Genomic DNA, 24,451 nt, shown 5'->3' with positions numbered 1-24,451 from the left:
TGACAGACCTGTACCACCAGCACAGTATCCCAGTGTTATAGTGACAGGTCTGTACGCACCGCACTGTATCCCGTGTTACAGTGGCAGACCTGTACCCACCAGCACTGTACCCCAGTGTTACACCGTGACAGACCTGTGCCCACCACACTGTACCCAGTGTTATACAGTGACAGACCTGTACCCACCAGCACTGTACCGCAGTGTTATACAGTGACAGACCTGTACCCACCGCACTGTACCCCAGTGTTATACAGTGACAGACCTGTGCCCACCACACTGTACCCAGAGTTATACAGGGACAGACCTGTACCCACCAGCACTGTATCCCAGTGTTATACAGTGACAGACCTGTACCCACCAGCACTGTACCCCAGTGTTACACAGTGAGAGACCTGTGCCCACCAGCACTGTATCCCAGTGTTATACAGTGACAGACCTGTACCCACCAGCACTGTACCCCAGTGTTTTACAGTGACAGACCTGTACCCACCCGCACTGTACCCCAGTGTTATACAGTGACAGACCTGTACCCACCACACTGTGTCCCAGTGTTATACAGTGACAGACCTGTACCCACCAGCACTGTGTCCCAGTGTTATACAGTGACCGACTTGTACCCACTAGCACTGTACCCCAGTGTTATACAGTGACAAACCTGTACCCACCAGCACTGATTCCCAGTGTTATACAGTGACAGACCTGTACCCACCAGCACTGTGTCCCAGTGTTATACAGTGACCGACCTGTACCCACCAGTACTGTACCCCAGTGTTACAGTGACAGAACTGTACCCACCTCCACTGTACCCCAGTGTTACACAGTGACAGACCTGTACCCACCAGCACTGTACCCGTGTTTCACAGTGACAGACCTGTACCTACCGCACTGTACCCCAGTGTTATACAGTGACAGACCTGTACCTACCGCACTGTACCCCAGTGTTATACAATGACAGACCTGTCCACACCAGCACTGTACCCCAGTGTTATACAGTGACAGACCTGTACCCACCAGCACTGTATCCCAGTGTTATACAGTGACAGACCTGTACCCACCGCACTGTACCCCAGTGTTATACAGTGACAGACCTGTACCCACCGCACTGTACCCTAGTGTTATACAATGACAGACCTGTCCACACCAGCACTGTACCCCAGTGTTATACAGTGACAGACCTGTACCCACCAGCATTGTATCCGTGTTATACAGTGACAGACCTGTACCCACCAGCACTGTACCCCAGTGTTATACAGTGACAGACCTGTACCCACCGCACTGTTCCCCAGTGTTATACAGTGACAGACCTGTACCCACCGCACTGTACCCCAGTGTTATACAGTGACAGACCTGTACCCACCAGCACTGTACCCCAGTGTTATACAGTGACAGACCTGTACCCACCAGCACTGTACCCCAGTATTACACAGTGACAGACCTGTACCCACCGCACTGTACCCCAGCATTATACAGTGACAGACCTGTACCCACCGCACTGTACCCCAGTGTTATTCAGTGACAGACCTGTACCCACCGCACTGTACCCCAGTGTTACACAGTGACAGACCTGTACCCACCACACTGTACCCCAGTGTTATACAGTGACAGACCTGTACCCACCGCACTGTACCCCAGTGTTAAACAGTGACAGACCTGTACCCACCGCACTGTACCCCAGTGTTATACAGTGACAGACCTGTACCCACCGTACTGTACCCCAGTGTTATACAGTGACAGACCTGTACCCACCGCACTGTATCCCAGTGTTACACAGTGACAGACCTGTACCCACCGCACTGTACCCCAGTGTTATACAGTGACAGACCTGTACCCACCAGCACTGTACCCCAGTGTTACACAGTGACAGACCTGTACCCACCAGCACTGTACCCCAGTGTTACACAGTGACAGACCTGTACCCACCGCACTGTATCCCCGTGTTACACAGTGACAGACCTGTACCCACCGCACTGTATCCCAGTGTTATACAGTGACAGACCTGTACCCACCAGCACTGTACCCCAGTGTTATACAGTGACAGACCTGTACCCACCGCACTGTATCCCAGTGTTATACAGTGACAGACCTGTACCCACCGCACTGTACCCCAGTGTTATACAATGACAGATCTATACCCACCGCACTGTACCCCAGTGTTACAGTGACAGACCTGTACCCACCAGCATTGTATCCCAGTGTTACACAGTGACAGACCTGTACCCACCAGCATTGTATGCCAGTGTTACACAGTGACAGACCTATACCCACCAGCATTGTATACCAGTGTAATACAGTGACAGACCAGTACCCACCAGCACTGTATCCCGTGTTACAGTGACAGACCTGTACCCACCGCACTGTATCCCAGTGTTATCCAGTGACAGACCTGTACCCACCGCACTGTACCCCAGTGTTACAGTGACAGACCTGTACCCACTGCACTGTATCCCAGTGTTATACAGTGACAGACCTGTACCCACCGCACTGTACCCCAGTGTTACACAGTGACAGACCTGTACCCACCAGCATTGTATGCCAGCGTAATACAGTGACAGACCTGTACCCACCAGCCCTGTACCCCAGTGTTATACAGTGACAGACCTGTACCCACCGCACTGCACCCCAGTGTTATACAGTGACAGACCTGTACCCACTGCACTGTACCCCAGTGTTATACAGTGACAGACCTGTACCCACCAGCACTGTACCCCAGTGTTACACAGTGACAGACCTGTACCCACCAGCACTGTACCCCAGTGTTACACAGTGACAGACCTGTACCCACCAGCACTGTACCCCAGTGTTTCACAGTGACAGACCTGTACCACCAGCACAGTATCCCAGTGTTATAGTGACAGGTCTGTACGCACCGCACTGTATCCCGTGTTACAGTGGCAGACCTGTACCCACCAGCACTGTACCCCAGTGTTACACCGTGACAGACCTGTGCCCACCACACTGTACCCAGTGTTATACAGTGACAGACCTGTACCCACCAGCACTGTACCGCAGTGTTATACAGTGACAGACCTGTACCCACCGCACTGTACCCCAGTGTTATACAGTGACAGACCTGTGCCCACCACACTGTACCCAGAGTTATACAGGGACAGACCTGTACCCACCAGCACTGTATCCCAGTGTTATACAGTGACAGACCTGTACCCACCAGCACTGTACCCCAGTGTTACACAGTGAGAGACCTGTGCCCACCAGCACTGTATCCCAGTGTTATACAGTGACAGACCTGTACCCACCAGCACTGTACCCCAGTGTTTTACAGTGACAGACCTGTACCCACCCGCACTGTACCCCAGTGTTATACAGTGACAGACCTGTACCCACCACACTGTGTCCCAGTGTTATACAGTGACAGACCTGTACCCACCAGCACTGTGTCCCAGTGTTATACAGTGACCGACTTGTACCCACTAGCACTGTACCCCAGTGTTATACAGTGACAAACCTGTACCCACCAGCACTGTGTCCCAGTGTTATACAGTGACAGACCTGTACCCACCATAGAACATAGAACATAGAACAATACAGCGCAGTACAGGCCCTTCGGCCCACGATGTTGCACCGAAACAAAAGCCATCTAACCTACACTATACCATTATCATCCATATGTTTATCCAATAAACTTTTAAATGCCCTTAATGTTGGCGAGTTCACTACTGCAGCAGGTAGGGCATTCCACGGCCTCACTACTCACCAGCACTGTGTCCCAGTGTTATACAGTGACCGACCTGTACCCACCAGTACTGTACCCCAGTGTTACAGTGACAGAACTGTACCCACCTCCACTGTACCCCAGTGTTACACAGTGACAGACCTGTACCCACCAGCACTGTACCCGTGTTTCACAGTGACAGACCTGTACCTACCGCACTGTACCCCAGTGTTATACAGTGACAGACCTGTACCCACCGCACTGTACCCCAGTGTTATACAGTGACAGACCTGTACCCACCGCACTGTACCCTAGTGTTATACAATGACAGACCTGTCCACACCAGCACTGTACCCCAGTGTTATACAGTGACAGACCTGTACCCACCAGCATTGTATCCGTGTTATACAGTGACAGACCTGTACCCACCAGCACTGTACCCCAGTGTTATACAGTGACAGACCTGTACCCACCGCACTGTTCCCCAGTGTTATACAGTGACAGACCTGTACCCACCGCACTGTACCCCAGTGTTATACAGTGACAGACCTGTACCCACCAGCACTGTACCCCAGTGTTATACAGTGACAGACCTGTACCCACCGCACTGTACCCCAGTGTTATTCAGTGACAGACCTGTACCCACCGCACTGTACCCCAGTGTTACACAGTGACAGACCTGTACCCACCACACTGTACCCCAGTGTTATACAGTGACAGACCTGTACCCACCGCACTGTACCCCAGTGTTAAACAGTGACAGACCTGTACCCACCGCACTGTACCCCAGTGTTATACAGTGACAGACCTGTACCCACCGTACTGTACCCCAGTGTTATACAGTGACAGACCTGTACCCACCGCACTGTATCCCAGTGTTACACAGTGACAGACCTGTACCCACCGCACTGTACCCCAGTGTTATACAGTGACAGACCTGTACCCACCAGCACTGTACCCCAGTGTTACACAGTGACAGACCTGTACCCACCAGCACTGTACCCCAGTGTTACACAGTGACAGACCTGTACCCACCGCACTGTATCCCCGTGTTACACAGTGACAGACCTGTACCCACCGCACTGTATCCCAGTGTTATACAGTGACAGACCTGTACCCACCAGCACTGTACCCCAGTGTTATACAGTGACAGACCTGTACCTACCGCACTGTATCCCAGTGTTATACAGTGACAGACCTGTACCCACCGCACTGTACCCCAGTGTTATACAATGACAGATCTATACCCACCACACTGTACCCCAGTGTTACAGTGACAGACCTGTACCCACCAGCATTGTATCCCAGTGTTACACAGTGACAGACCTGTACCCACCAGCATTGTATGCCAGTGTTACACAGTGACAGACCTATACCCACCAGCATTGTATACCAGTGTAATACAGTGACAGACCAGTACCCACCAGCACTGTATCCCGTGTTACAGTGACAGACCTGTACCCACCGCACTGTATCCCAGTGTTATCCAGTGACAGACCTGTACCCACCGCACTGTACCCCAGTGTTACAGTGACAGACCTGTACCCACTGCACTGTATCCCAGTGTTATACAGTGACAGACCTGTACCCACCGCACTGTACCCCAGTGTTACACAGTGACAGACCTGTACCCACCAGCATTGTATGCCAGCGTAATACAGTGACAGACCTGTACCCACCAGCCCTGTACCCCAGTGTTATACAGTGACAGACCTGTACCCACCGCACTGCACCCCAGTGTTATACAGTGACAGACCTGTACCCACTGCACTGTACCCCAGTGTTATACAGTGACAGACCTGTACCCACCAGCACTGTACCCCAGTGTTACACAGTGACAGACCTGTACCCACCAGCACTGTACCCCAGTGTTACACAGTGACAGACCTGTACCCACCAGCACTGTACCCCAGTGTTTCACAGTGACAGACCTGTACCACCAGCACAGTATCCCAGTGTTATAGTGACAGGTCTGTACGCACCGCACTGTATCCCGTGTTACAGTGGCAGACCTGTACCCACCAGCACTGTACCCCAGTGTTACACCGTGACAGACCTGTGCCCACCACACTGTACCCAGTGTTATACAGTGACAGACCTGTACCCACCAGCACTGTACCGCAGTGTTATACAGTGACAGACCTGTACCCACCGCACTGTACCCCAGTGTTATACAGTGAGAGACCTGTGCCCACCACACTGTACCCAGAGTTATACAGGGACAGACCTGTACCCACCAGCACTGTATCCCAGTGTTATACAGTGACAGACCTGTACCCACCAGCACTGTACCCCAGTGTTACACAGTGAGAGACCTGTGCCCACCAGCACTGTATCCCAGTGTTATACAGTGACAGACCTGTACCCACCAGCACTGTACCCCAGTGTTTTACAGTGACAGACCTGTACCCACCCGCACTGTACCCCAGTGTTATACAGTGACAGACCTGTACCCACCACACTGTGTCCCAGTGTTATACAGTGACAGACCTGTACCCACCAGCACTGTGTCCCAGTGTTATACAGTGACCGACTTGTACCCACTAGCACTGTACCCCAGTGTTATACAGTGACAAACCTGTACCCACCAGCACTGTGTCCCAGTGTTATACAGTGACAGACCTGTACCCACCATAGAACATAGAACATAGAACAATACAGCGCAGTACAGGCCCTTCGGCCCACGATGTTGCACCGAAACAAAAGCCATCTAACCTACACTATACCATTATCATCCATATGTTTATCCAATAAACTTTTAAATGCCCTTAATGTTGGCGAGTTCACTACTGTAGCAGGTAGGGCATTCCACGGCCTCACTACTCACCAGCACTGTGTCCCAGTGTTATACAGTGACCGACCTGTACCCACCAGTACTGTACCCCAGTGTTACAGTGACAGACCTGTACCCACCAGCACTGTACCCGTGTTTCACAGTGACAGACCTGTACCTACCGCACTGTACCCCAGTGTTATACAGTGACAGACCTGTACCTACCGCACTGTACCCCAGTGTTATACAATGACAGACCTGTCCACACCAGCACTGTACCCCAGTGTTATACAGTGACAGACCTGTACCCACCAGCACTGTATCCCAGTGTTATACAGTGACAGACCTGTACCCACCGCACTGTACCCCAGTGTTATACAGTGACAGACCTGTACCCACCGCACTGTACCCTAGTGTTATACAATGACAGACCTGTCCACACCAGCACTGTACCCCAGTGTTATACAGTGACAGACCTGTACCCACCAGCATTGTATCCGTGTTATACAGTGACAGACCTGTACCCACCAGCACTGTACCCCAGTGTTATACAGTGACAGACCTGTACCCACCGCACTGTTCCCCAGTGTTATACAGTGACAGACCTGTACCCACCGCACTGTACCCCAGTGTTATACAGTGACAGACCTGTACCCACCAGCACTGTACCCCAGTGTTATACAGTGACAGACCTGTACCCACCAGCACTGTACCCCAGTATTACACAGTGACAGACCTGTACCCACCGCACTGTACCCCAGCATTATACAGTGACAGACCTGTACCCACCGCACTGTACCCCAGTGTTATTCAGTGACAGACCTGTACCCACCGCACTGTACCCCAGTGTTACACAGTGACAGACCTGTACCCACCACACTGTACCCCAGTGTTATACAGTGACAGACCTGTACCCACCGCACTGTACCCCAGTGTTAAACAGTGACAGACCTGTACCCACCGCACTGTACCCCAGTGTTATACAGTGACAGACCTGTACCCACCGTACTGTACACCAATGTTATACAGTGACAGACCTGTACCCACCGCACTGTATCCCAGTGTTACACAGTGACAGACCTGTACCCACCGCACTGTACCCCAGTGTTATACAGTGACAGACCTGTACCCACCAGCACTGTACCCCAGTGTTACACAGTGACAGACCTGTACCCACCAGCACTGTACCCCAGTGTTACACAGTGACAGACCTGTACCCACCGCACTGTATCCCCGTGTTACACAGTGACAGACCTGTACCCACCGCACTGTATCCCAGTGTTATACAGTGACAGACCTGTACCCACCAGCACTGTACCCCAGTGTTATACAGTGACAGACCTGTACCCACCGCACTGTATCCCAGTGTTATACAGTGACAGACCTGTACCCACCGCACTGTACCCCAGTGTTATACAATGACAGATCTATACCCACCGCACTGTACCCCAGTGTTACAGTGACAGACCTGTACCCACCAGCATTGTATCCCAGTGTTACACAGTGACAGACCTGTACCCACCAGCATTGTATGCCAGTGTTACACAGTGACAGACCTATACCCACCAGCATTGTATACCAGTGTAATACAGTGACAGACCAGTACCCACCAGCACTGTATCCCGTGTTACAGTGACAGACCTGTACCCACCGCACTGTATCCCAGTGTTATCCAGTGACAGACCTGTACCCACCGCACTGTACCCCAGTGTTACAGTGACAGACCTGTACCCACTGCACTGTATCCCAGTGTTATACAGTGACAGACCTGTACCCACCGCACTGTACCCCAGTGTTACACAGTGACAGACCTGTACCCACCAGCATTGTATGCCAGCGTAATACAGTGACAGACCTGTACCCACCAGCCCTGTACCCCAGTGTTATACAGTGACAGACCTGTACCCACCGCACTGCACCCCAGTGTTATACAGTGACAGACCTGTACCCACTGCACTGTACCCCAGTGTTATACAGTGACAGACCTGTACCCACCGCACTGTACCCCAGTGTTACACAGTGACAGACCTGTACCCACCAGCACTGTATCCCAGTGTTACACAGTGACAGACCTGTACCCACCAGCATTGTGTCCCAGTGTTACACAGTGACAGACCTATACCCACCACACTGTACCCCAGTGTTATACAGTGACAGACCTGTACCCACCGCACTGTACCCCAGTGTTACACAGTGACAGACCTGTACCCACCAGCACTGTATCCCAGTGTTATACAGTGACAGACCTGTACCCACCAGCATTGTGTCCCAGTGTTATAGTGACAGACCTGTACCCACCAGCACTGTATCCCAGTGCTATACAGTGACAGACCAGTACCCACCAGCACTGTATCCCAGTGTTACACAGTGACAGACCTGTCCCCACCAGCACTGTACCCGTGTTACACAGTGACAGACCTGTACCCACCAGCACTGTACCCCAGTGTTATACAGTGACAGACCTGTACCCACTAGCACTGTAGTCCAGTATTGCAGTGACAAATGTGTACCCATCACTATGTTACCAGATATACCTCCAAACACATGGAATATTCTGCTGTGGCTCGAGCAAGGACAGAATCTGTGTTTTTATACTGCTGGCTATTTCTCACTTTGAGCAGTCACTTGTAAATTTTCCCAGCCCAGTGATGACAGTTTGCTGACAGAAGTGACCGTGACAGAGAACCAGGCTCCAAACACGAGGGAGTTAAACCCCGCCAATTTTCACTGGCGAGCCCCACTCTCTGCCCCTCCTCCCAAGGGTGACGGTTTGATCTCCTGCCCAGTTCACTGCCTTGCATGCCTCAGAGAAATAATCCAGAATGATAAGGCACCAGAGCAAATCGCCTGTCTGCCACTCTGCTCCCGGTGGCACGATCTCTTCCTCACTGCACCGACACACCCAAAGCTGTCTACACTCCTCCATTCCAAATCCCTGTCCACTCAACAACGTCCCTGCTCACTCACCTCCAGCAGCCCTTGGCATCGGCCACACCTCACCGTACAATTCTCATCCGAGCTTTCAAACGCGTCAATACTCTCCCCCACCTACACTGCCACACCCTCACCCCACTCTGCCACAGCCTCTCCCCCACCACCTCCCGCTCCCTGCCACACCCTCTCCCCTCCCTGCCACACCACGGGGCAGCACGGTAGCATTGTGGATAGCACAATTGCTTCACAGCTCCAGTTCCAGGTTCGATTCCGGCTTGGGTCACTGTCTGTGCGGAGTCTGCACGTTCTCCCAGTGTGTGCGTGGGTTTCCTCCGGGTGCTCCGGTTTCCACCCACAGTCCAAAGATGTGCAGGTTAGGTGCATTGGCCGTGATAAATTGTCCTTAGTGTCCAAAATTGCCCTTAGTGTTGGGTGGGGTTACTGGGTTATGGGGATAGGGTGGAGGTGTTGACTTTGGGTAGGCACTCTTTCCTCACCCTGCCACACCCTCTCCCCCCCCCACCGCACTCTCTCCTCACCCTGCCGCACCCTCTCCCCCCCCGCCACACCACCTCCCCCTGCCTGCCACACCACCTCCCCCACCCTACCACACCCTATCCCCCCCGCCGCACCCTCTCCCCCCCCCTGCCGCACCCTCTTCCCCCACCCTGCCGCACCCTCTCCCCCACCCTGCCGCACCCTCTCCCCCACCCTGCCGCACCCTCTCCCCCACCCTGCCGCACCCTCTCCCCCACCCCGCCGCACCCTCTCCCCCACCCCGCCGCACCCTCTCCCCCACCCTGCCACACCACCTCCCCCTGCCTGCCACACCACCTCCCCCACCCTGCCACACCCCATCCCCACCCTACACCCTCTCCCCCACCCTGCCGCACCCTCTCCCCCGCCCTGCCACACCCTCTCCCCCACCCTGCCGCACCACCTCCCCCTGCCTGCCACACCACCTTCCCCACCCTACCACACCCTATCCCCACCCTACACCCTCTCCCCCACCCTGCCGCACCCTCTCCCCCACCCTGCCGCACCACCTCCCCCTCCCTGCCGCACACTCTCCCCTTCCCTGCCACACCACCTCCCGCTGCCTGCCACACCACCTCCCCCCCCCCCCCCCCCCTTCCCCGGAGGCTTTCGAGCCGCCTCATTGACCAAGCTTTCGTTCACCCGCCCCGCCATCTGGTGCAGCCGCTGTCAAAGCCTGTTTGTCATTCGCATCCTGTGGAGTGCATTTGTTGCATTGCACAAATTCAAAGCCTGGTTGATCCATGAGGCGGGTTACGAATAAGGCTACAATGAAGGTGGTGACGGCCTGGCGAAGGGCCCAGCGATTCAGCGTGAATAGACCGGGCAGGAAAGGTGCAGCCAATCTCGCACAACAACCCGGAGCGGGAATCGGCCATTCGGCCCCCTCGAGCCAGGTCCGTCATTCAGTAAGATCGTGGCTGATTACCCCACCCCCTCTCCCCCCCCCCCCAAAGCTCTGGATTCCCTCACAAGGGGAAACGTGGACCGCGGAGGTTCGAGGCAGCCGCTCACCACCACCTTCCCGAGGTGCGATCAGGGATGGGTAGTAAATGCTGGGCCTAGCTAGCGACACCCACATCCCGGGAAATAATCTAACTTTTAAAATCCACCCCGTCGAGTTCCCTCAGAATTTGCTTCGTCCCGGTAACATCACCTCTCGTCCTTCTGAACTGTTAATTTAGAGTAGCCAATTATTTTTTCTTTCCCAATTAAGGGGCAATTTGGCGCGGCCAATCCACCTACCCTGCACATCTTTGGGTTGTGGGGGTGAAACCCACGCAGACACGGGGAGAACGTGCAAACTCCACACGGACAGTGCCCCAGGGCCGGGATCCAAACTGAACTGTAATCTTCAGAGAGTCTTAGATTGGTGCTCAGGGCCTGATTTGAGAGTCGGAGGTTATCTGGGGTTTCTTGCTGCTTGGCATGGCGGTGCATGTTCCGTACTGTTATACCTCCGTTCATCTTAAGAATGGCACGAGGAGTTTGCATTGATATCACGGAATGGGAGAATTGTTTAAATGTTCTTTCACGGAATGTCGGGGTCACTGGCAGGGTCAGCATTTATCAGCCATCCCGAATTACCCCCTGAGCGGAGTGTCTCAACCGGCCATTTCAGAGGGGGCCAGTTAAGGAGACGACCACGTTGCTGTGGGGTCCGGAGTCACCCGTGGGCCAGACCGGGTTAAGGATGGCAGATTTCCTTCCCTAAAAGGGGACATTAGTGAACCAGATGTGGTTTTACAACAATTGCTTTTTTAAATTTAGAGTACCCAATTCATTTTTTCCAATTCAAGGGCAATTTAGTGTGGCCTATCCCCCTACCCTGCACATCTTTGGGTTGTGGGGGTAAAACCTACGCAAACACAGGGAGACCGTGCAAACTCCACACGGACAGTGACCCAGGGCCGGGATCCTGGGACCTCGGCGCCGTGAGGCTGCAGGGCTAACCCACTGTGCCACCGTGCTGCCTGGGTTTTACAACAATTGACAATGGCCTCACGGTCAATCGTCAAGGCTTTCAATTCCAGATGTTTTCATTGAATTCAAATTCCACCAGCTGCCCTGGGTCCCTGGATTACTAGTTGGCAACAATACCACTCCGGCGCTGCCTCCCCTTCGGGCGCAGGAGGCCACTACATCCAGCGTATCTGCCCCAGCTCTCCCAATGAGCAGCGTGACTTAGTGCCACTCCCCTGCCTTTTCCCTCTACTCCCTGCACATCGAAAGCCCTCTCGAATGCCTCGATTGAACCTGCCTCCACCACACTTCCAGGCCCCAACCACTCGCTGCGTGGAGCAGTTTTTTTTTCCCATCACATTTGCTTCTTTTGCAAATCATTTTAAATCCCAGCCAGCACCTGCAGTAAGTGCCCTGATGCTGATGTAACTTAAGCAGCTAATACTTCACAAGATCACACACAACTGGACTGTCCGTATAAATACTGTAGCTACAAGAGCAGGTCAGAGGCTAGAAATCGTGCAGCAACTAACTCATCTCCTGACACCCCCCCCCCCAAGCCTGTCCATCATTGCAAGGCACAATTCGGGAATATGATGGAATACTCCCCACTTGTCTGGATGAGTGCAGCCCCAACAACACTCAAGAAACTCAACACCATCCAGGACAAAGCAGCCCACTTAATAGACACCCCTTCCACTAACATTTTTGCCTGGAATGGAGAGTAGGTCTTGCGAGGAAAGGTTGAGGGTACTCGGCCTTTTCTCATTAGAACGGAGAAGGATGAGGGGCGACTTGATAGAGGTTTACAAGATGATCAGGGGAATAGATAGAGTAGACAGTCAGAGACTTTTCCCCCGGGTGGAACAAACCATTACAAGGGGACATAAATTTAAGGTGAAAGGTGGATGATATAGGAGGGATATCAGAGGTAGGTTCTTTACCCAGAGAGTAGTGGGGGCATGGAATGCACTGCCTGTGGAAGTAGTTGAGTCTGAAACATTTGGGATCTTCAAGCAGCTATTGGATAGGCACATGGATTACGGTAGAATAATGGGGTGTAGATTAATTTGCTCTTAATCTAGGACAAAAGTTCGTCATAACATCGTGGGCCGAAGGGCCTGTTCTGTGCTGTATTTTCTATGTTCACCACTGATGCACAGTGGCAGCCTTGCGTACCATCTGCAAGATGCACTGCAGGAACTCACCAAGGCTCCTTCGGCAGCACCTTCCAAACCCACATCCTTTACGATCCCACCACCTGGAGGTTCCCCTCCAAGCCATGCATCATCCTGACTTGGAAATATATCGGCTGTTCCTTCACAGTCGCTGGTTCAAAATCCTGGAACTCCCTCCCTAACAGCACAGTGGGTGTACCTACACCTCAGGGGCTGCAGCGGTTCAAGGCGGCGGCTCGCCACCACCTTCTCGAGGGGCAATGAGGGATGGGCAACAAATGCTGGGCCCAGCCAGTGACACCCACAACCCGTAAATGAATAAAAAACTCAAGGACTTATGAATCTAAAACCTCTAGCCACCTAAACTGGGCATGGAATTCACGATGGCGGTGACAGCATTCGAATGTGGTTGGGCGGACAGCATGGTGGCTCAGTGGTTAGCAGTGCTGCCTCACGGTGCCGAGGTCTCAGGTCCGATCCCGGCTCTGGGTCACTGTCTGTGTGGAGTTTGTACATTCTCCCCGTATTTGCGTGGGTTTCGCCCCCACAACCCAAAGGTGTGCAGGGTAGGTGGATTGGCCACGCTAAATTGCCCCTTAATTGGAATAAAATGAATTGGGTAGTCTAAATTTATTTATAAAAAAGAATGTGGTTGAGTATCGGGCCACCCTCTCCACAATGTTTCTGATTGGAAAGATTCATTTTTATCTGAATTCGCTATATTTACACCGATAACTGGGGCCACTGGGATATTGTAGGCCTCGTCAAAAAGAAAAAGGAGGCATTTGTCAGGGCTAGAAGGCTGGGAACAGATGAAGCCTGCGTGGAATATAAAGAAAGTAGGAAGGAACTTAAGCAAGGAGTCAGGAGGGCTAGAAGGGGTCACGAAAAGTCATTGGCAAATAGGGTTAAGGAAAATCCCAAGGCTTTTTACACGTACATAAAAAGCAAGAGGGTAGCCAGGGAAAGGGTTGGCCCACTGAAGGATAGGCAAGGGAATCTATGTGTGGAGCTAGAGGAAATGGGCGAGGTACTAAATGAATACTTTGCATCAGTATTCACCAAAGAGAAGAAATTGGTAGATGTTGAGTCTGGAGAAGGGTGTGTAGATAGCCTGGGTCACATTGAGATCCAAAAAGACGAGGTGTTGGGTGTCTTAAAAAATATTAAGGTAGATAGGTCCCCAGGGCCTGATGGGATCTACCCCAGAATACTGAAGGAGGCTGGAGAGGAAATTGCTGAGGCCTTGACAGAAATCTTTGGATCCTCACTGTCTTCAGGAGATGTCCCGGAGGACTGGAGAATAGCCAATGTTGTTCCTCTGTTGAAGAAGGGTAGCAAGGATAATCCCGGGAACTACAGGCCGGTGAGCCTTACTTCAGTGGTAGGGAAATTACTGGAGAGAATTCTTCGTGACAGGATCTACTCCCATTTGGAAGCAAATGGACGTATTAGTGAGAGGCAGCATGGTTTTGTGAAGGGAAGGTCGTGTCTCACTAACTTGATAGAGTTTTTCGAGGAGGTCACTAAGATGATTGATGCAGGTAGGGCAGTGGATGTTGTCTATATGGACTTCAGTAAGGCCTTTGACAAGGTCCCTCATGGTAGACTTGTACAAAAGGTGAAGTCACACGGGATCAGGGGTGAGCTGGCAAGGTGGATACAGAACTGGCTAGGTCATAGAAGGCAGAGAGTAGCAATGGAAGGATGCTTTTCTAATTGGAGGGCTGTGACCAGTGGTATTCCACAGGGATCAGTGCTGGGACCTTTGCTCTTTGTAGTATCTATAAATGATTTGGAGGAAAATGTAACTGGTCTGATTAGTAAGTTTGCAGACGACACAAGGGTTGGTGGAATTGCGGATAGAGATGAGGACTGTCAGAGGATACAGCAGGTTTTAGATTGTTTGGAGACTTGGGCGGAGAGATGGCAGATGGAGTTTAATCCGGACAAATGTGAGGTAATGCATTTTGGAAGGTCTAATGCAGGTGGGGAATATACAGTGAATGGTAGAACCCTCAAGAGTATTGAAAGTCAAAGAGATCTAGGAGTACAGGTCCACAGGTCATTGAAAGGGGCAACACAGGTGGAGAAGGTAGTCAAGAAGGCATACGGCATGCTTGCCTTCGTTGGCCGGGGCATTGAGTATAAGAATTGGCAAGTCATGTTGCAGCTGTATAGAACCTTAGTTAGGCCACACTTGGAGTATAGTGTTCAATTCTGGTCGCCACACTATCAGAAGGATGTGGAGGCTTTAGAGAGGATGCAGAAGAGATTTACCAGAAGGTTGGCTGGTATGGAGGGCATTAGCTATGAGGAGCGGTTGAATAAACTCGGTTTGTTCTCACTGGAACGAAGGAGGTTGAGGGGCGACCTGATAGAGGTCTACAAAATTATGAGGGGCATAGACAGAGTGGATAGTCAAAGGCTTTTCCCCAGGGTAGAGGGGTCAATTACTAGGGGGCATAGGTTTAAGGTGAGAGGGGCAAGGTTTAGAGTAGATGTACGAGGCAAGTTTTTTACGCAGAGGGTAGTGGGTGCCTGGAACTCGCTACCGGAGGAGGTGGTGGAAGCAGGGACGATAGTGACATTTAAGAGGCATCTTGACAAATACATGAATAGGATGGGAATAGAGGGATACGGACCCAGGAAGTGTAGAAGATTGTAGTTTAGTCGGGCAGCATGGTCGGCACGGGCTTGGAGGGCCGAAGGGCCTGTTCCTGTGCTGTACATTTCTTTGTTCTTGTTCACTGTTTCAGCTGTGCAGTAACTTCAAAGTAATAAATATCTGTTAGCATATGGTAACAGCTTCGGTCTAATCCCGGCCTAACTGCATTGATTTTTAAAAATGTTTTCCTTTTCTGAGTTCTAAAGCCAGGGCTCAGAGTGTGGGTCAGGGGCGAACCCCTAATCCAGCTCCTCGCCTGCTCCAAAAAACTAATTCAAATTGAATCCAATTCATGGTCCCCACAAGAGAGACATACCAGATCTGAACCAAAGGCTCAATCTACAGACACTTGATCTTAGCCAAAAAGCCGAGAAGCGATTAACTGCATTGATTTTGTTCTTCATTCATTCATGGGATGTGGGCCGCCGTTTATTCTCCATCCCTAAATGCCCCTCGAACTGAGTGTCTTGCTCAGCCATTTCCAAGGGCAGTGAAGAGTCAACTGCATTTGCTGTGGGTCCGGAGTCACATGTAAGCCAGACCGGGTAAGAGCAGCAGATTCTCTTCCCTAAAGAGGACATTGGGCGGCACAGTGGTTAGCAGGATCCCAGGTTCAATTCCGACCTCGAGTGACTGTGTGGCGTTTGCACTTTCTCCCAGTGTCTCCGTGGGTTTCCTCCGGGTGCTCCGGTTTCCTCCCACAGTCCAAAGGTGTGCAGGTTAGGTGGATTGGCCATGCTAAATGATAATAATAATCTTTATTGTAACACTGCGATGAAGTTACTGTGCACCAAAGGGTTAGGTGTTACTGGGTTACAGGGATAGGGTGGAGGCAGGGGTATGGGCAGGGTGCTCTTTCCAAGGGTCGGCGCAGATTCGATGGGCCAAATGGCCTCCTTCTGCACTGTAGATTCTATGATTAGTGAACCGGGTGGGGTTTCTGGGCAGGGGAGGCCTCGGAGTCAGAGTTCAAGTTGCACTCCAGCTGGAAAAGCAAAGCAGACAACCTTGTGCAGTGCTGAGGGAGTGATGTACTGTTGCTGGTGCTGTCTTTCTGACAGAGTTAAAACCCCTAACTCCCCTGGTGACAGGCACTATACAAATGCAGGTGTTTTTTGGGGTCTATTTTCAGAAGCTCCCAGAAAAAAAAAGCCAAGTTTCCCCATCATCAAGTTCCATAAGTAATAACAGTCAAATAAAATAAACTGCAACAGGTTGGTTTCACTTCCAATTTTTTGATTTACCTGAACCGAGGTCCTTCCAGTCTCGATATAATAAAAACTATTGAAGCAAGGGACAGGCACACACTGCCAAGGGGGCAGGCGCATGCGCGGCGGACCCGCATGGCGCCCCCTGATGATGTCATCGGTGGGCCCCGATAGACCGCTTTCACATCGACGTCACACCACTTCCGGCGCAACATTCTGAAATCTACCCCCAACCTCTTCCTCTTCGTTGAGCCTTAACCTTGAGGTTCCGCCTGGGGCGCCCAGTTTGGCGACTTTAGATTTCACCTCAACCCAAATTATTTATTTACTACTTTTGTCTTATGCACTCCACATTACAGTGCAGGAAAGGGAAAATACTGCGGGATATCTGGAATAAAAATTAGAAAGTGCTGGAAAAACTCAGCTTGTCCGGCAGCCCCTGTGGAGAAAGAGAGACAAATAGGGTGGCATGGTGGCACAGTGGTTAGCACGGTTGCCGCACAGTGTTAAGGACCCGGGTTCAATTCTAGCCTTGGGTGACTTTGTGGTGTTTGCACATTCTTCCCGTGTCTGCATTGGGTTCCTCCCACAGTCCAAATGTACAGGTTCGCGACAGGTGGATTGCCCATGCTAAATTGCCCCGTTGTGTCCAAAGATGTGCAGGTTATGGTGATACAGGGGAGTGGGCCTCTGGGTCGAATGCTCTTTCAGAGGGTCAGTACAGACTCAATAGGTGGATGGTCTCCTGCGCTTAGGAATTTGATGATTCAGCTCTGATGATGAGTCATGTATTTGATGCGAAACTCGTGTTCCCTCCTCCATGGAGGCTGCCAGACAGGTTGCATTTTTCCAGCACTCGTTCCACATCATGATGGTTTTGAAATAAAGAAAATTTAAACCTGCATTTAAGGAGAGCCTTTCACAACCACAGAGCATCCAAATGAGTCATTTTTTGAGTATGGTGACTGTGGTGAAGCAGAGAGCTGTGGTGATGTCGGTAGCTGTAGGATAGTTTTAAAATTGGTTTGAAAGCTGCATCAGTGGTTTCTGGAAAAGCTCAGAAGCTAAAAGCTTGTCAAAGAAATATTTATCAAATTAGAGGTAGAAACCTGGCTGAATGTGAAATATGTACAAGGTGTCCTTCAGGCTACATTATAAAAATATACTTCAATGATTAGAAATATTGCTTTTGACAGAAAAATGTTTGGAAAGCTGCTGCAATCCAATGTGTTTAGTTCGCTGCATATTCAAAACCAGATGATTCAATTCAATTGTTTTACCGTCGAATATAACACTTGGAATGTTTTTAAATCCTCTCAGTAAGATCCGTCTTATCTCATTCATAGATAAGTCAGTCCGGTTGGATCAATGGAAGCAAAGTTTATATTTCTTAGAAACACATTTTTGTACATTCACACAAAATTAACTGGAAAATGCTTTCTCCGTGTCTCTCAAAGTGTTTCTTGACTTCTGTCCTATGTTCAAACTCCCTCTGTCATGTCTGGTCTCACCTAGGATACTGTTTCAATCTTGTTGAATGTACCTTCACGTCAGGTAATGTCAGTTCATTATTTGTAACATTTGATACAGCCATGGACAATGTTTATGATTATAATTCTAATTATAACTTACTCATATTATTTCTGCAAATTCAGTCATTTTCAGGAATCTCTTTTCGCTAATATTTTAAAGGACCCCTCTAAAATTTCTGAATCCAACACACTCATAGAATGTGGTCATCATGGGCAAACCAGCATTTGTTGCCCATCTCCAATTGTCCTTGAAACTTGCTGGCTCAGTCATTTCAGAGGGCAGTTAAAAACCAACCACATTGGATTGCAATGGATTTGGAGATACATGTTGGGTAAACTGTACCTCAACCCTTTTTTTAACATACTGGACAAATCACACTGACTGCTTTAGTTCAGATCACCCCGTCTATTGGTTTTCCTTATGACTACTCACACAGAATTAAAGCTCCAATCTACTATAAATTCTAAATTCTCACAGTTTATTTCAGATATTACCCATCTCGGAGGGACTGGCCAAGTTTGTTCCTGTGGGGGAAGAGTGTTATCCTTCTGAGCTCGGAGCTCTGGGTCCTCAGTCTTCTGCGATGGTTGGTCTTGAGTCTGCTCTCACCTCCTCGCTCTGCTAGGCTTCCTTTTATCCTTCTTTGGTTCCTGTGTATGTTACTTAGCTCAGGACTCAATCTTAATCCAAACTGTGAGTCACTGGGCCCCTGTAGATAACAGAATACACCTTCGACATTTTCCTTTGTTCTGCAGGTACCCAGTGTCTGGTCCAAAATCTGTTGTTAATCCCGGCCGAGTCACTGTCCGTGTGGAGTTTGCACAACCTCCCCATGTCTGCATGGGTCTCACCCCCACAACCCAAAAAGATATTCAGGATAGGTGGATTGGCCATGCTAAATCACCCCTTAATTAGAAAAAATAATTGGATACTGTAAATTTATTTTTTTAAATGCTTAGTTTGTTCAACGTATGTACTTGTTGATGAACATACTTACTTATAGCTGGGCCCAGATCAGCAGCTTTCATGGCCTGAAGAACATTCGTGAACCAGATGGGTTTGTTACAGTGGAATGAAACTTGGTTGAGTCAAGGACAGCTTGAAATAGCAGTAATTTCCTATATAGAAAGAGCATGTTGATACCAGATAATAGCGTAGATACAATAAACCAGAGAGGGGAAATAATTGGTCCTTGAGCAACGGGTGGCACCGTGGTTAGCACTGCTGCCTCACAGAGCCAGGGACTGGGTTCAATTCCGGCCTTGGGTGACTGTTTTGTGTGGAGTCTGCATGTTCACCCCGTGCCTGCATGGGATTCCTCCAAGTGCTCCGGTTTCCTGCTACAGTCCAAAGATGTTCAGGTTAGCTGGATTGGCCACGATAACAAAAAATGCCCCTTAGTGTCCAAAAATGTACAGGTTAGGTGGGATTACGGGATAGGGCAGGGGAGTGGACCTAGGTAGGGCGCTCTTTCAGAATGTCGGTGCAGACTCTATGGGCCAAATGGCCTCATTCTACCCTGTAGGGATTTTATGGATTTTGCGAAGTGCATTTGAAGCTGGAAACGTTTGTGGCTGCCCCGGAATGCACACTGTCATGCAGAAAGCCTGTGACACGAGTCACGCACTCCTGTGTATATCTGCAGAGTGTGGAATGCATTTTGTCAGAGTTCCTGATGCTACTTTTGAATCTGGAGCTCTCCCCTTGTGTAAAAGCAAATTACTGCAGACGCTGGAATCAGAAACAAAAACAGAAAGTGTTGGACAGGTCTGACAGTTTGAGGGGAGTGGGTATAAGAGCCAGAGGTGACATGAGGAAAAGATTTTACAAACACACAGCCAGTGCTCAGCATCTGGAGTAGTGGTGGGGGTGGTGGTGGTGGTGGTGGGGGTGGTGGTGGGGGGGTGGTGGTGGTGGGGGTGGTGGTGGGGGGGTGGTGGTGGTGGGGGGGTGGTGGTGGGGGGGTGGTGGGGGGGTGGTGGTGGTGGGGGGGGGTGGGGGAGGTGGTGGTAGTGGTGGGGGGGGTGGAGATGGTGGTGGTGGGGGAGGTGGTGGTAGTGGTGGGGGGGGGAATGGGGGGGGGGGGGAATGGGGGGGGGGAGAAGTGACTGGGGGAAATGGTTCAAATCCCCACCATGGCAGCTGGTGGAATTTAACTCCAATAAATAAATCTGGAATTACTGCCAATGCCAATAATGCCCACTTCCTATGAGAGAATAAGAGATTCTGTGGTGACTTTCAAAAGCAATTAGATAAGCACGTGAGAGAATATTTTGCTTATTGAATGGTCAACAGTAATAAAGATTTGAAAATCAAGTATGTAACATTCCACATATCACACTAACCGTTAAACAAGGAAACGCCACCATTCCATATTGGTATCAATCCAAAGCTATATCAGCTCATTTTCATAAAAAATACCAGACACACGGTATCACCCCTCGCAGGTTCCTCAACAGAAATGGAGGATAAGCCTGCGAAGATGGTATTATGTCCAGAACTTCTTTGTAGAAATGATCTGTCCATTAATGTGTGACCTGTTCCATGTATCAGTGCAACTCTCCATCCAGGAGCTGCAGCTGTGCAGGCCCTCCCACACGGCCCAATCTCACCGGAACCAAATCTGTACTTATTGGAGTTTAGAAGAATGAAAGGTGACCATATTGAGGCACATGGGATTTACAGGAAGTTTGACGGGGTAGATGCTCAGAGCATGGTTCCTCTTCTGACAGAGTCTAGGACGAGAGGGCATAATCTCAGAGTAAAGGGATGCCCATTTCAGACAGAGATGAGGGAGAATTTCTTCTCTCAGACGGTAGTGAATCTGTGGAATTCTTCACCTCAGAGAGCTGTAGAGGCTGGGTCATTAAAATATGTTGAAGGCTGAGATAGACAGATTTTTAATCAATAAGAGAATTGAGGGTGGTGGGGATAAAGCCAAAAAGTGGAGATGAGGATTATCAGATCGGTCATTCGATCAGCCAAGATCTAAATGACTTGATGGGCCGAATGGCCTACCTCTGCTGCTAAGGATTGGGTGAGTTGTTCTTTCAGAGAGTTGAAACGGTCACGAAAGCCCTCTTGCCACCCTCCTCCCCTCCAGTTTAGGGTTGGCACCTGTCACTAAATGTATCCCTGTGGGCTTCAAAGAACAACAAAGAACAAAGAAAAGTACAGCACAGGAACAGGCCCTTCGGCCCTCCAAGCCCGTGCCGACCATGCTGCCCGACTAAACTACAATCTTCTACACTTCCTGGGTCCGTATCCCTCTATTCCCATCCTATTCATGTATTTGTCAAGATGCCCCTTAAATGTCACTATCGTCCCTGCTTCCATCACCTCCTCCGGCAGCGAGTTTCAGGCACCCACTACCCTCTGTGTAAAAAAACCTGCCTCATACATCGCCTCTAAACCTTGCCCCTCGCACCTTAAACCTATACCCCTAGTAATTGACCCCTCTACCCTGGGGAAAAGCCTCTGACTATCCACTCTGTCTATGCCCCTCGTGACCGTTTCGTCACACCCCACATTCGAATTAGTCGGCCAAAATTCATTCATCCTTGTGATGCATCCCGCCTATCGAAAGCCAAAAGGCTGATTAGTCAATTGGATGATGTTCGATTGTCAGCCAATCAAGCCTTTCTTTAACCCCATTTTAAATACTTTACAGCTAAATTGTCCCTTAATTGGAAAAAAATAATTGGGCACTCTAAATTTTTTTTGTAAACTATCCGGTACAGAGAAATGTCCAGAGGAAATTACAAAATAGTCTTTTTTCGACGTCCCGATGATTTTTCTCCAGAGTTGCACCAGATGGTTGTTCAAGTCCTGGAGAGTCTCCAGGCCAATCCTGGAGGGTTGGGAACGGTCGAGCGCCTGGCGCTGGGCCCGGCAGTCCCCACAGCGGCAGAGTCCCGTACGGCAAGATGGCGGCGCCAAGCAGCTGGTGGGGGAGCCGTATGGCAAGATGGCGGAGCTACAGACTCCTCCTTGCTCGTGGGGAGGGCGTGGGACGCCGTACGGGTGACGCACTACGGCGAGCGGGAGGCAGGCAGGCCGGCCGGCCGGGTGTCGGGAGCGGCCCGCGTTAACTAGTCATCCGAGGCAGAGCGAGAGAGAGAAGCCGCGGCCTCGGCGCTTGTATGGCGGAATGACAGAGCTCAGGTCTCAAAGGGAGAGTCCGGCAGGCAGCGGAGAGCTGGGGGCCGGTGTGGCCACCGCTGAGGGAGCGGGGGCCGGTGTGGAGCAGGAGGAGGAGGAAGAGGAGGAGGCGGCCCGGGAGAGGCAGCTGCAGAGGGAGGAGGAAGAGGAGCTGGATCCCCGCATCCAGGTGAGGCCAGGTGGATGGGCATCTGTATGTAGAGATGCAGCAAGAATCAGGTACCACACTGCATAAAAATATACATGTATACTGCATAACATATGTGTGCATAGATATATATTGTGTGTGAGATATATATTTGCTGACCTACGGTGGCATTGCTCATGGATACACAGAGACCATGACAACAGAAGTGGGCCGTTTGGCCCATCGAGCCTGCTCCGCCATTCAATGAGATCGCGACTGACCTGACGTGATAATCTTAGACTTCTGCTTTCCCGCCTCGTCCCCCAAATCCCCGCTCCAATTTGCTGGTTACAAATCTGCCCATCTCGGCTTCGAGCGTTGCTTTAATGGCCCAGCCTCCGCGTTTAAAGAGTTCCACTGGCTCGCCACCCTCTGATGGCAGAACGTACTCCTCGTCCCTGTCTTGCCCGTACCCCCAAATCGCTCTGTGCTGCAGCTTTCTGCAGTCTTTCGCCATTCAAATCGTATTCAGCTCCTTTATTTTTTTTACAATTTCGAGTACTTTCTTTTTACAATTAGGGGGTAATGTAATAATCTAATCTTTATTATTGTCACAAGTAGGCTTACATTAACACTGCAGTGAAGTTACTGTGAAAAGCTCCTAGTCGCCACATTCCGGCACCTGTTCGGGTACACCGAGGGAGAATTCAGAATGTCCAATTCACCTAACGGCACGTCTTTCGGCACTTGTGGGAGGAAACCAGAGCCCCCGGAGGAAATCCACGTTGACCCAGGGAAAACATGCAGACTCCGCACAGACAGTGACCCAAGCCGGGAATTGAACCTGGGACCCTGGTGCTGTGAGCAATAGTGCTAACTATTGTGCGACCATGTGTGGCCAATTCACCTATCCTGCACATCTTTTTGGATTGTGGGGGGTGAGACCCGCGCAGACGGGGAGAATGTGCAAATTCCACACACACAGTGATCCAGGACCGGGATCGAATTCGGGTCCTCGGCACTGTGTGGCAGTAGTGCTAACCACTGCACCATCGTGCAGCCCCTGCCTTTATTCTTACCAAAGTGCATAACTTCATACTATCCTACATTCTATTCCATCTGCCAAGTTTTTATCCACTCGCCTAACCTGTCTGTATCACTCTGTAGATCCTCTGTGTCATCTTCATCTTCTCACCTATTTTTGTATCATCTGCAAACATTTACTTCTGTTGTCCAAGCCATTAATATTGTGTATTATGAATAATTGTGGCCCCAGCCCCATGAATTACAGGTTACCATCCTGATAATGCCCCTCTTATCCCAACTCTCTGTCTTCTATTAGTTATGATGTGGAGATGCCGGCGTTGGACTGGGGTGAGCACAGTAAGAAGTCTTACAACACCAGGTTAAAGTCCCAACAGGTTTGTTTCAAATCACTAGCTTTCGGAGCACTGCTCCTTCCTCCGGTGAATGAAGAGGTAGGTTCCAGAAACTATATAAATGTTTGTGGAACCTACCTCTTCATTCACCTGAGGAAGGAACAGTGCTCCGAAAGCTAGTGTTTGAAACAAACCTATTGGACTTAAACCTGGTGTTGTAAGACTTCTTACTGTTTTTATTAGTTAGCCAATCCTCTATCCATGCTAATATACCATCCCCAACACCATAGGCTCTTATCTTATAACACAGCCTTTTGTGCG

At 50.5% G+C, this 24,451-nt stretch overlaps 2 protein-coding genes across 2 annotated transcripts in view; one reads left to right on the top strand and one right to left on the bottom strand.

Annotated features, from left to right (window-relative positions):
* Positions 1-17,116, bottom strand: part of gtf2h4 (general transcription factor IIH, polypeptide 4) — a 241,238-nt gene extending 224,122 nt beyond the window's left edge. Inside the window, exon 1 of the mRNA XM_072475350.1 lies at positions 16,967-17,116. Within this exon, the coding sequence (XP_072331451.1) occupies positions 16,967-17,050 (84 nt within the window). The 5' untranslated portion in view covers positions 17,051-17,116. The remainder of the gene's footprint in view (positions 1-16,966) is intronic.
* A 5,380-nt stretch (positions 17,117-22,496) lies between these two features.
* The window catches only part of sh3bp5lb (SH3-binding domain protein 5-like, b), a 63,501-nt gene continuing 61,546 nt past the window's right edge, over positions 22,497-24,451 (top strand). The window contains exon 1 of the mRNA XM_072475346.1: positions 22,497-22,793. Within this exon, the coding sequence (XP_072331447.1) occupies positions 22,614-22,793 (180 nt within the window). The 5' untranslated portion in view covers positions 22,497-22,613. The remainder of the gene's footprint in view (positions 22,794-24,451) is intronic.

Source organism: Scyliorhinus torazame, chromosome 14 (assembly GCF_047496885.1).
Source record: "Scyliorhinus torazame isolate Kashiwa2021f chromosome 14, sScyTor2.1, whole genome shotgun sequence".
NCBI lineage: Eukaryota > Metazoa > Chordata > Chondrichthyes > Carcharhiniformes > Scyliorhinidae > Scyliorhinus > Scyliorhinus torazame.
Note: the sequence above shows the minus strand (reverse complement) of the source record. Positions and strands in the feature narration are given on the sequence as shown.